Source organism: Thamnophis elegans, chromosome 2 (genome assembly GCF_009769535.1).
Source record: "Thamnophis elegans isolate rThaEle1 chromosome 2, rThaEle1.pri, whole genome shotgun sequence".
Taxonomy (NCBI): Eukaryota; Metazoa; Chordata; class Lepidosauria; order Squamata; family Colubridae; genus Thamnophis; species Thamnophis elegans.
The window spans coordinates 53,240,297-53,251,371 of NC_045542.1; the positions used below are offsets into that span (position 1 = coordinate 53,240,297).

The following is an 11,075-nucleotide window of genomic DNA, read 5'->3' on the forward strand; positions in this document are numbered from 1 at the left end:
ACACTGAAGTATTAAAGTATACACTGATTTTGGCACCGTCATAAGGCACAATATCTTCAAATTAACATATTTGAGGAAGCAGATTGAAGGAGGCACTAAAGGATAGAGGAGAACTGAAAGATAAGTGACCCAGCTTATATTTGGAGACTACAAATGTGAAGTGCTCCTTCTTTCTTTGGAAGGCTGTGACTTCATGCTTGCCTGCTTGACAATTTTAAGATGGGTGGACTTCAATTCCCATAATTATTCAACCACCATGCTGGGGCAGGGAAATTCTGGGAGAAAGCTGGCTGGGGGATTATGGGAGTTGAAGTTCACCCATTTTAAAGTTATCAAGGTTGAGAAACACTGGTCTAGTCAGTAGTGTTCTTATTCATATTTATTGTCTTTTGTCTGCAATCTATCCAGATTCATTAAGGAGCCAATGGCTTCAAAATTTGATAAATGAAATAATAAATAAAAAACATGTCAAGGACAGTTGTTGCTGCGCTTCTGGTGAACCTGTTGTTTGCCTTTTGATAAAGGAGCCAATCCTTCCCAAGTGCACTTTAGAAAGAATCTGAATCAGCAATTCCAATCTTAGACAACAAAAGAAGGAAAGGCCTATGAACACTTTGGGAAGAGAACCCACCTGTCCAAAACAAACATTTCAGAGAGATACAAGCAACCTTTGTTCTTAGGGTACATAAAGCAAAGTTTGCACAAATCAGGGCTGTTCCAATGGTGTGCAATGTAGCTGGAATGTGACTTTCACAGCTCTTATGAAAATAAATACAGATAAGAGTACAGGGAACAACCTGACCCAGTAGGTAAGCAAAAGAAAATAACTTGAAACTTTCCTGTTTGCTGTCTCTGTGCTTCCAAACATCAACGGTTCTGATCCTACTGATTCAGCATGGTTTGATACCAAAAGAATTAAAATCCATCCTGCCAGTACTGGAAGTTTTATAAAAATAATTTGCAGATACTGCTGGAAACAAATCTATTTTTTTAAACCTCTCTCTTTTCAGAAGCTTTGCTTATATATCTATCAGGTATATATCAAACTGGAGTGTTCTTGTGTATTACTACAGTACCTTCAACTTAGTACTATATCTGAATGTGGATTGTCTTATGCTGAAAGGAGGTCATGGAGTGGAAATCAATTTCATTGTTGTAAGAAAATTGGTGATTTCCCAACTCTTCTTATCCTGTCAGGTTGCTTTTTCCCGAGATACCATGCAAAGGTTATAGAGTACAAAAAATATCTAAATAAATAAATATACATTATTTTTATGCTTTTAACATTTACATTTTACAGATAAGTGCATAAAAAATGGGGAAAGAATCTTCCTGTGTGTGAAACTGGGACTATGACAACTCATATATTTTATATCAAGCAAAACTGAATTTGTCCAAGAATATTCAACTTGGGAGAACAACGCCTTAAAGCAAATTTACTTACTCAATTGCTGTGAACTTTTTAATGAAAATACAGAGTATGTACCAGGAAATGAGAAATCTATCAATACTTGGAAAGTAAAGGCTGCAATTCTAAATGTGCATAGTGGAATTTATTTCTGAGTAAACTTCGACAAGATCGCATCAATCGATTAATTTCCTTTATAGCTTTCATCATATATAAAATTGGCCAAATTCAGCCAGGTAAATGGTCTTCTTCAACTCCTTTTTCACTAAATGTTAAAGAGTTTGCTGAAAAAAATTATCCTTTGTTATTAAAGGGCTTTTTTGGCAGGGGGGGGGGATAACATCAGGGGATAACATTGTTTAAGAAAATCATTACAATAATTTAAAAGATGTATCCTATCACAAAATGAAACTGACCTGTATAGTCAACACTATTTTTTTCATCACTTTGATTCAAAATGGAAGAATTTAAAATGAAAACTTCTTAAGAATTTAGATCCAGCATGTGTGTTTTAGGAAGAAGGGAGAAGTCGATAGTGCAAAACTATAAGTGTCTTAATTTAAAGGTCCCTTATATGCTTGCCCTCTATTTTTAATTTGGAGTAGTGGCAAAATATATTTATGCATGAGCAGGGCAAGAGGAATCATGAACACTAATTGCCCTGCTAACAGAGAAGGGAAAGCTATACATGCAGAGCTTCCTCTACTTTCTTTAGGTTTTTGGCAACAGATAATTTCCAGAGACTCATTAATGAAACACTGCAAAATCACAAGGCCTGCAAGAACCTCGGCCAAGAGACAAGGGATTGGGGGAATCACCTGACAAAACAGCTATTGCATTTTTACTGCCGGGCTGAATGGCCAAGGCAGGTATTTGTCTATTAAGCAAATGTCCCATTGGCACTACTGAATGCCAGGACCTCCAGCTTATCACAGACTTTGCAAATTGCCCATGCTGGAGGAGTCTGACCATCCAGTATCAATATATGGTTCGGTTTAAGGGTACCAAGTTTCCAGGGTCACAAAAGGGTTTTTTTGATATGTGAACTGGGGTCTGATTCAAACTCTCTGTTGTGAAACAATAGAAAAAGTAGACACACCTTACACCTTTGCAACAAAGATCTTCAGAGGCCTTGATGATGAACCTCATCAAGACTCACAAATGCAGCAGCTGCAGACTAACGAGACAACCTGAGCAAGTGTTGGGGTGAGCCACCGTTTCTGTTTTGAACCAAACCAACAAGCGATGTGCATTGTGGGCTTGGCCAAAGAGTCACTTGTCTCGACTCTCCAATCCCATATGCCATGCCTCACTCTTCAGTCTCCGACAATGATGACTGCAGCTGCCAGAATTACACTCCAAGAACATCCACTGGAGGCAGGCAGCAACCCTTGCTTACATTAGCCTTCTTGCTTCTTGGAACCACCGGAGTTTTGCATTGTTAGCAGAAGATTGCAAAAGAGCTCATACCAGAAAAAGGTGAAGCCTGTGGAGAAAGCAGCCTTCAGCAAGCTTGGGGAGAGGCCCTTGAAGAATCCCCTGGGTCCCTCATCGATGATTATCTGTCGGGCACAGTCCATGATGCTAGTGTATGTTCGAACCTGCAGACACAAGAAGTGAGTGAACCAGAGTAGAGATTCAGGCTGGGTACAAAGTCTTTTCTCCTAGACATAACAGGACATTGGATTCAGTCCAGGGGTGGGTTCCGGCTGGCACTACTGCTGGTTTGCTCGTGTGCACGCTTTGCGTGCACGCATGCCCAGTGCAATTACAATTGTTCTGTGCATGCTCAGAACTGAAAAACAAGATGGTGGCGCCAATGGCTCCAACAGGGAAATCATTTCGGGGGCATGGCAGGCCTGGGTCACTGCTGGTTCCAAGGACTCAGGCCGCCAAACCACTACCGGTTTGTCCAAACTGGTCTGAACCGGTAGGAACCCACCAATGATTCAGTCTCATGTAATTGTGGGGGAAAGTCATGGCAAGAAATGTTTATGTCCGTGCTCTCTTATGGAAACTGAAGCACCGCACAGCCAGATTATGCATATGGGTCTCCAGACAGAAAATGAAAAAAAGAATCAGGAGCAGTATACTTAAGAGCTATGGATTGAGATTTAGGGGGAAAAAAGCCACCAAAAACTGGCTTGTTGAACAAAAAAGAAACTTAGCACAAACATTTATAACACAGTTTTATTGTGAAAGGGTGTATGTGCAATACTTTGAAAGAAGGTGGTTGAATAAGGGGGCACCAACTAAAGGCAAATATAGGTTGTGCCTTATTATTACATGAACAAGATGTGAAAAGCCTTGAGTTCAGGTGCTCCCACTGCTTCTTCTTCTCTTCTTCACACACAATTTAAAATACCAGGCTCTGTGTATAACAAAGCAATCTATGTCAAAATATGGGCAACTGTGGTTTGCACAAACTGTAGTTCATTCAACTGCAAGCCGAGCAAAAACACAATGTTATAAACTCCACCATTCTGCATGGAACAGGAGAAAGGGGGAGGAGGGAAAGCATCAGTTCCAGGTTCTCATCTAGAAATGGCCAGGGGGAGGGGGCAGCAATGGCTCCATTACAAGCAATGCATCCAGCATTAACTTGGAAGCTACAAGCATCAAAGCCACAAGTTCTCAGTGGTGGGCAGAACATACTTCTAGTAATGTCTTCATCAAAGGCAGTGTTTCCCAACCGTAGCAACTTCCAGGTGGGTGGGACTTCGACTCCCAGAATCCCACAGCCCACATGGCCATTGAGGAGAATTCTGTGAGTTGAAGTCCACACACCTGGACATGACATGGTTGAGAAAGACTAAAATAAGGGCAGGAGAACAGGTGAGGCAGAACTCCTCATTCATTTTATTTGCATAAAAAGGGAAAGTCTGGTTGTTTCAGCAGATACACACTACTGCCTGATATACTTGGCACAGAAAAAGAGGAAGGGGGACAATAAAGATTTCCACAAGCCAAATCCCCTCTCACCTGCCCAAAGGCCGCCCTGGCTTGTTCAAAGCCACCCACTTGCAGCCGCTTCTTGAACAAGTCAAAGGGATAGGTCAGGGTTTTGCTGAGGACACCAGCACAGCTGCCGCACACTAAGTTTTTAATATTACCTGAAAAACCAAGAGGTTAGAAGTGGAGGGAAGCACTCCAAAGCTAACACTGATCCTGCCCTTCAAAGCCCTGGACTGGCCAACACAGGAAAAGCCCAAGTCACAGGGGTAGGGTTATCTTTATGAAAAAGCTCTCAATGGGTTCCTATTTACTTACTGATTTCACACTTACAGTTTTGCCGCCAACTGATTTCCAACATTGAGGCAGCAGACTTTCTAAGCCCAACTTAGACCTGCCCCCTTTTCCCTGCCCAGCTCCACCATTGGCACCAACCTTTCTTCATCTCTTCTCTTGGAGCAATCCAGTTGTACACCCTCTTCAGGAGACTGTAGAAGGAAAACTGGAAGCCGGCATAAGGAACAATGGCAATAATGGTTGGGGTCAGTCCCCTATAGAAAGTCAGCAGCCCTTCCTTCTGGTACATGCTGACCACAGCGTGGCGAAGGTTCCTGTAAATCTAAAACAATTTAAGGAGGAGCATCTTTCTTTGACCATGATGCAAATTTTGCTCTCAGTATAGAAGCCAGATTTCAGCTATGCTGTCAAAAAGCTCCAACTATTAAGAGGTGCCACTCCTGCTAGTTACCAAAAATGGTTATCTATCTGTCCCTTAACACTTTTGGTCATCATTATATGTTTAGACTGGATTTGGCATTTTTCTCCACCTATTGAATCCTTCCCAAGGACCCGAGATAGGCAGATGTTGTTGTTTGATGTTCTTAAAGGCGTTATTATCATAGGCACAACATGTGAAATCACAGGTATCAGTTCATTAGCTTCGTGGTGAAATTCAATTTTTTTTGCTACCAGTTCTGTGGGCGTGACTTGGTGGGCGTGGTCTGGTTTGGTGAGCGTGATTTGGTGGGTATGGTAGGGGAAGAATACTGCAAAATCCCCATTCCCTCCCCAACCTGGGGGAAGGATATTGCAAAATCTCCATTCCCACCCCACTCTGGGGCTAGCTAGATGTGGTCTTTGCCGGTTCGCCGAACTACTCAAAATTTCCACTACTGTTTCTGCAGAACCTGTCAGAACCTGCTGAATTTCACCCCTGCATTAACTGCTGTTGGCCTTCATAGTCATTGAGTTCTTCTCAAGAACATAAGACATTTTAATATATTGGAAGATCCTAGCAGTATGGCTATTATCATTCATTTTTCTCCTCTGAAGAGCACTCCAGTTGACTAAGAATTTTTTAAAAAGAATATAAAGCTTCGAAAACACATCACAATAACCAGTTAAAAGCTTAACGAGAGAGAGAGAGAGAGAGAGAGAGAGAGAGGGAGGGAGGGAGGGAGGGAGGGAGGGAGGGAGGGGGGAGAGAGAGAGAGAGAGAGAGAGAGAGAGGGAGGGAGGGAGGGAGGGAGGGAGGGAGGGAGGGAGGGAGAGAGAGAGAGAGAGAGAGAGAGAGAGAGAGAGAGAGAGAAGCATCCCTATGGATTTTCTAAAGACTGATCTCAGGGAAGCCCCTCTCCCATGTGCCAGGCATAGATCTCTGGCAGCAAAGGCCCTGTGACTTTTTGTCATGACCAGACAATGCCCATGCTACCCTTTGCTCCTCCCATGCAGCTGCCTCTCAACGGGGTACTGAAAAGCAAAATGATCTATTATGCAAAGAACGGTTTCTATGATGCCTATCTGCACAACAGTATATAGACTTGCATAGCTTATTCTGCAGCCATAATACTTTTTCTGTGCAGAAGTAAGCATTTCTGAGCACAGAATTTCAAATTTGTGTAAGAGAAGCAAAGACTGTTCCCACAGAAAACTTAACGTCTGAGGGGAAATTTAACGTGTTTTAGAATAAGGAGTGTCTTAAGTTAAAACACATATTTTCTTAGGTGAAGAGTGACTTCTTTTACAGAGCTGTTGACAGATAAAGAGACCTTGACATCTCTCCCACTTTGCATCTGAATACTGCACACTAAAATGGCTGGTTTCAAACATGTTAAGCCAAAATAACTCTGCTTTGGTAAATAAGTCATATTGATCTAATTCCCACATACTGTACATCTTGATGGATGGTGGTTGCCTATTTGACAGGTTGCTTCCCTATCAGGATTATAGCTTTTCTCAAGATGCAGCTGTTTATCAAAGACTTCCCCTCACTTGTCCCTATCACGTGACCTTCACCCTTTGGGACTCTGCATACTTATTTCTCCCTCAGCCCCAAGGACTCCTCCTAGCCTTGCCTGTCGGTTCCCTGACAGATCAACCAAGAATCTTGTGACACATAAAGAGGACAGCTCCTCTTATGAAAGCTTATACCATAATAAATGCATTAATCTCTGTTGCCCTAAGACTCTAAGTAGGAAACAAGTCAGAATGGTGTCATTTCATTAAATAAATACTGTTGGTGTAAAGTAAGGAACCAGAATATTCTCCAAGTAGCAAGAGCAGAATTAATCTGGGTGGTAAATCTTTCATCCATCTCTTACCTTCGGTTCTCCTTGGGCAGCCAAGCGTGTGCGCAACGTGTCAAGGGGCTGAACTGTCATAGTAGCAGCACAAGCAGACAGTCCACCACAGATAAAGTGTACAGTGAAATCACGGGCATCGTAAGTTGTGCCATGGTGCACCAGCTTTGTCAGAAATTCAAAGCTGACAAACTGGGAAAAGAAAACCAAAACAATCAGAAATGCACATATTTGATTTAGGAGAGCCACCAATCACACAAGGATTTTTTTCAAAGAATAATTTCTGTTAATGCATGTGGTCCAAAAATTCAGGTTTTACAGCTCTGAAGTAATTCATTAATTACTATTTTTTTTATGCCTGAATCATTTTTTCACTTATTTCATTTATAGGATTTAGGATGGTAGATGTCTCTGAAAGTGCAAAAATCTGAACCTTAATAACTGGGCAAACCCTGCCTCAATTTATACTGTTAGCATTCTACGTGAACATATCCAACATTTGAGAAAGAACTTAAACTCCTCAGAATTATATCAGTTTACAAACTAGTATCCAACATAATTAAATAATCAAAACAAGAAGAGGCAGCTGCTGTGCTTCTCATCATTTGGCAAAAATCAACAGATTTTATTTTGCATTTCAGGATCTGGGATGAAAAGTAGCAGGAAAAATACAGCAAAGAGTTTTTTGGGCTCTAAGAGAGGGATTGACAGAGCACAAAGACTGGACAAAAGAAAATAGGATATTACTCTTGTGAAAACATGGAGATTCTGAATTAGTATTTAAAATTACTTAAATTAACTTATTACCTGAACAGAAAGTACACAAAGAAAAGTTAATATGAAATCCCAAGTTTTGCTAAGAATAAATCTTTAGTCCCAGAGTCATAACATTCCATATTAACAACTCAATTGCGTCATATTAATTTTTTAAAAAGTCAGTTTTTGAAAAGAAATATAAGAAGGCAGCTAAACAGATCACTCTGGAAGTTAAGAAAATTGTCAGTTTTCAGGCTTAATAGATAAAATATTGTTTGATTCTCACCTGCACAGCCCCATATGTGATGGAAAGAAGTTGAGCGGGGACATGACCTTTCCAAAATGCAGTGACCCCTTCCTCCTGAAAAATTTTACCAGCAGCCTGCCAGATACCATGATACTTCGCATGTGGATTTTTGGAGGAAAGCTGCTCTATCTGAAGCTGAAAAATGACAGCATGAGTAAATTTCTAATTCTTATCTGGAAAATTTAAGTCTCCAAAATATCTTAGGGCCATGATATTTATCATCAGAAAGTGTGATATTGTCTGATATATACTTATTTATCTGGAAATAATCACTATTTATCCTGGCAGGAAATATATAAATACAGGTAGTCATTGACTTACAACCGTTCATTTAAAGACTGTTTAAAGTTACAAGGGCACTGATAAAAGTAACTTTTTTATTTACACTTATGACTGCTGCAGCAAAATCGTCATTTACATTCAGATGCTTGACAACTGGTTCATATTTATGAAAGTTGCAGTGTCCAGATGTCATGTGATCATCTTTTTTGACCTTCTAACAAGCAAAGTCAATGGGGAAGCCAGATTCATTTAACAACCGTGTTACTAATTTAACAATTGCACCAATTCACTTAACAAATGTGGCAAGAAAAGTCATAAAATGGGGCAAAACCTCTCTTAGCAAATTTCTCACTTAGCAACATAAATTCTGGCCTCAAGTGGGGTAGTAGGTTGAGGACCTGCAATTACTTTGCTACTTTAGAATAGGCATAGACCCAACCTAGCCTTCCAGCAACTTCTATCACCTGGAAGGTTGAACATACAACACTGGCCTCTAATTTCAGAAGGTTCATCCCAAATGTTGTGCCAATTAGAAAGGGAAAATATTAGACTACAACATCTTCCCCAAAGCTTAGAATATACAGAAAGAAAAAGTTAATCATCTTTTAAAGGGGCCAACATATTTTTTTTTCAAAAAACAAACCCTGGAGTAAAAAGGCAAACCTTCAAAAAGCCCTAGGTAATAATCATCGGGCTTCCTTACCAAAGCTGCAACACCCAAGGAAAACCACTACACTAAGTTGCACAATACAAGCAGAGAAGCAGCGATGCTAGCTCAGGCAGGAAGTCATTCCTCAGATGCTGGTGGAAGTCCATCTCAAAAACCAGATACATCAGGAAAGATTGCCTTCTACCTTCCCCTAGAAGCCACCTGCCTCCGATTCCATATACCTATCAGAACTACTATAGTAGCTCTGGATTGCTGCATCAGTGCCTTCAACTGAAGAACCACCTTCTGTTCCTTTACCTGAATACCTGACTCTGTGGTTTCTTCCCCAAACCCCCGAAACTTTAACCTTAGACTGTCTACCTTCGACCTCACCCCATTCCTAAGAGGTCTTTTAAGGGGTGTGCATAAGCACACCAGATGCCTACCGACCCTATCTTAATATTCCCTTGTATTCGTATCCACTTCCTGTATTCATAATCATGGTTATACTTATATGTTATCTAATCCATGCTTGACGAAATTAAAAAAAAATCTTCAGCTGCGTTTCTGTCTTGAAGCAAACATTATGCAAGCAGCAGAGGGGGGAAAATAGCAGGCTCTGTCATTAAATTAAAGAACTTCTGGAAATGCAAAGCTAATGGCCAAATCAGCTCCTTAGATAGAAGAACGGAGGGTCCACCTTCAACCACCTTCTTCTGGTTGATCCAACGTCATAAAGAGAATACCTGAAATCGAATCTTCAGCACATCAAAAGGGCCGATCATTGCCCGAGTGACCAATCCGGAAGCGGATCCTGCCGCTGCTACCTTCAGAGTCGACAGGGAGCTACACTCGGAATCCGGATCATAGCCAACCATCCCTACCAGGTTTACGGACCTTGCTCTCCATGCACGAGTTCCCCTGCGGGCACCAACACTAGAGGCAAAGAAAGTGGGGGGGGGAGCTTAAGCTACAGCTGAGACACCCCCCCGGGGGGGGGGGTTGTCTTTACAAAGAGAAAACAGTGCCTCTGAGCATGGTTAAAGTTGCATTCCTTGCGGCACTGAAGAGCCCCGCGCCGACTCTGCGTGACCGTGAACCGAGCACGCGTCGTCTCCTCCATCAGCCTGCCCGGCGGCTAATTTTGTGGCTGCCTTGCAAAATAGACACTCTGCGACCCGCGACCCTCCCTCCCCGGGACCCTCCTTCGGCTCCAGCGAGGCTCACCCAGAGCACGGCTTCCCACGGCAAAGGGAACGCGGCGACCAATCGGACGCTTGGCGAGGATTCAAGTCGGCTCCGCCCGAGGACCTGGCGGCAGGTCTTGAAGGACGACCTCACGCGGCTCTCGCTTTGCATGGCAGCCGCCGGGCTCTCTGGGAAATGTAGTCTGCGATGCTGTGACGCCTGAGGAGGGAGGCGGGAGAAAAGGGGGAAGCGAAGGTTTTTCTTTTAAAAAGGCTCTGATGAACGGGCACAGGTGGACGCATTTTAAGTGGACTGGGATAGCTTTCTTTAAAAATAGCCAAAGAAACCGCACAACCCGGAGAAGAACTAAAATACAGATCCTGCTGGACGCCACTCCCCGGTCATTTATTCTCGTCGACGATCTTCGGTAAAAAAAGTCTCAATTTCTCTGGAAAGCAAACCTTTCCGATGTTCTAGTTGCAGGGATGAGAAAGAAGGGAGGTGTGTAAAATTCCCTGTTTCTTGTGCGCTTTTTATTAAGGCTTGGCAGTATGAGCAACTTTTTGAAGACGCCTTTTCCCTGCCCCCACTCCACATAAAGGTAAGGGTAAAGGTTCCCCTCGCACATATGTGATAGTTGTTTCCGACTCTAGGGAGCGGTGCTCATCTCCATTTCTAAGCCAAAGAGCCAGCGCTGTCCAAAGAAGTCTCCGTGATCATGTGGCTGGCATGACTAAACACCGAAGTTGCACAGAACGCTATTACCCTCCCACCAATGTTCCCTCTAATTTTTTTTCAGTGTGGGTGGAAAAGTATAGTGTTTGAGCGGCACATTTTCATGCCTGAGCACCTGAATTTTTTTCACAGATGTCACCCAAGACAACAACGAAATCAGTGTTATATCAAATCAAACTAATAAAAATTTAAAAATTGTAAACGAATAAATTTAGAAAT

General features: G+C 42.2%; 1 protein-coding gene across 1 annotated transcript; it reads right to left on the bottom strand.

Annotated features, from left to right (window-relative positions):
* Positions 1–10,761, bottom strand: SLC25A19 (solute carrier family 25 member 19). The gene is made up of 7 exons (XM_032209448.1): positions 10,161–10,761; positions 9,680–9,869; positions 7,982–8,137; positions 6,961–7,131; positions 4,796–4,979; positions 4,391–4,521; positions 1–3,009 (listed from the first exon to the last, which is right to left on the bottom strand). Exons 2-7 carry the CDS (start codon positions 9,809–9,811, stop codon positions 2,809–2,811), a joined length of 975 nt encoding a protein of 324 aa, XP_032065339.1. The 5' UTR covers positions 9,812–9,869; positions 10,161–10,761; the 3' UTR covers positions 1–2,808.
* Positions 10,762–11,075: the final 314 nt, after the last annotated feature.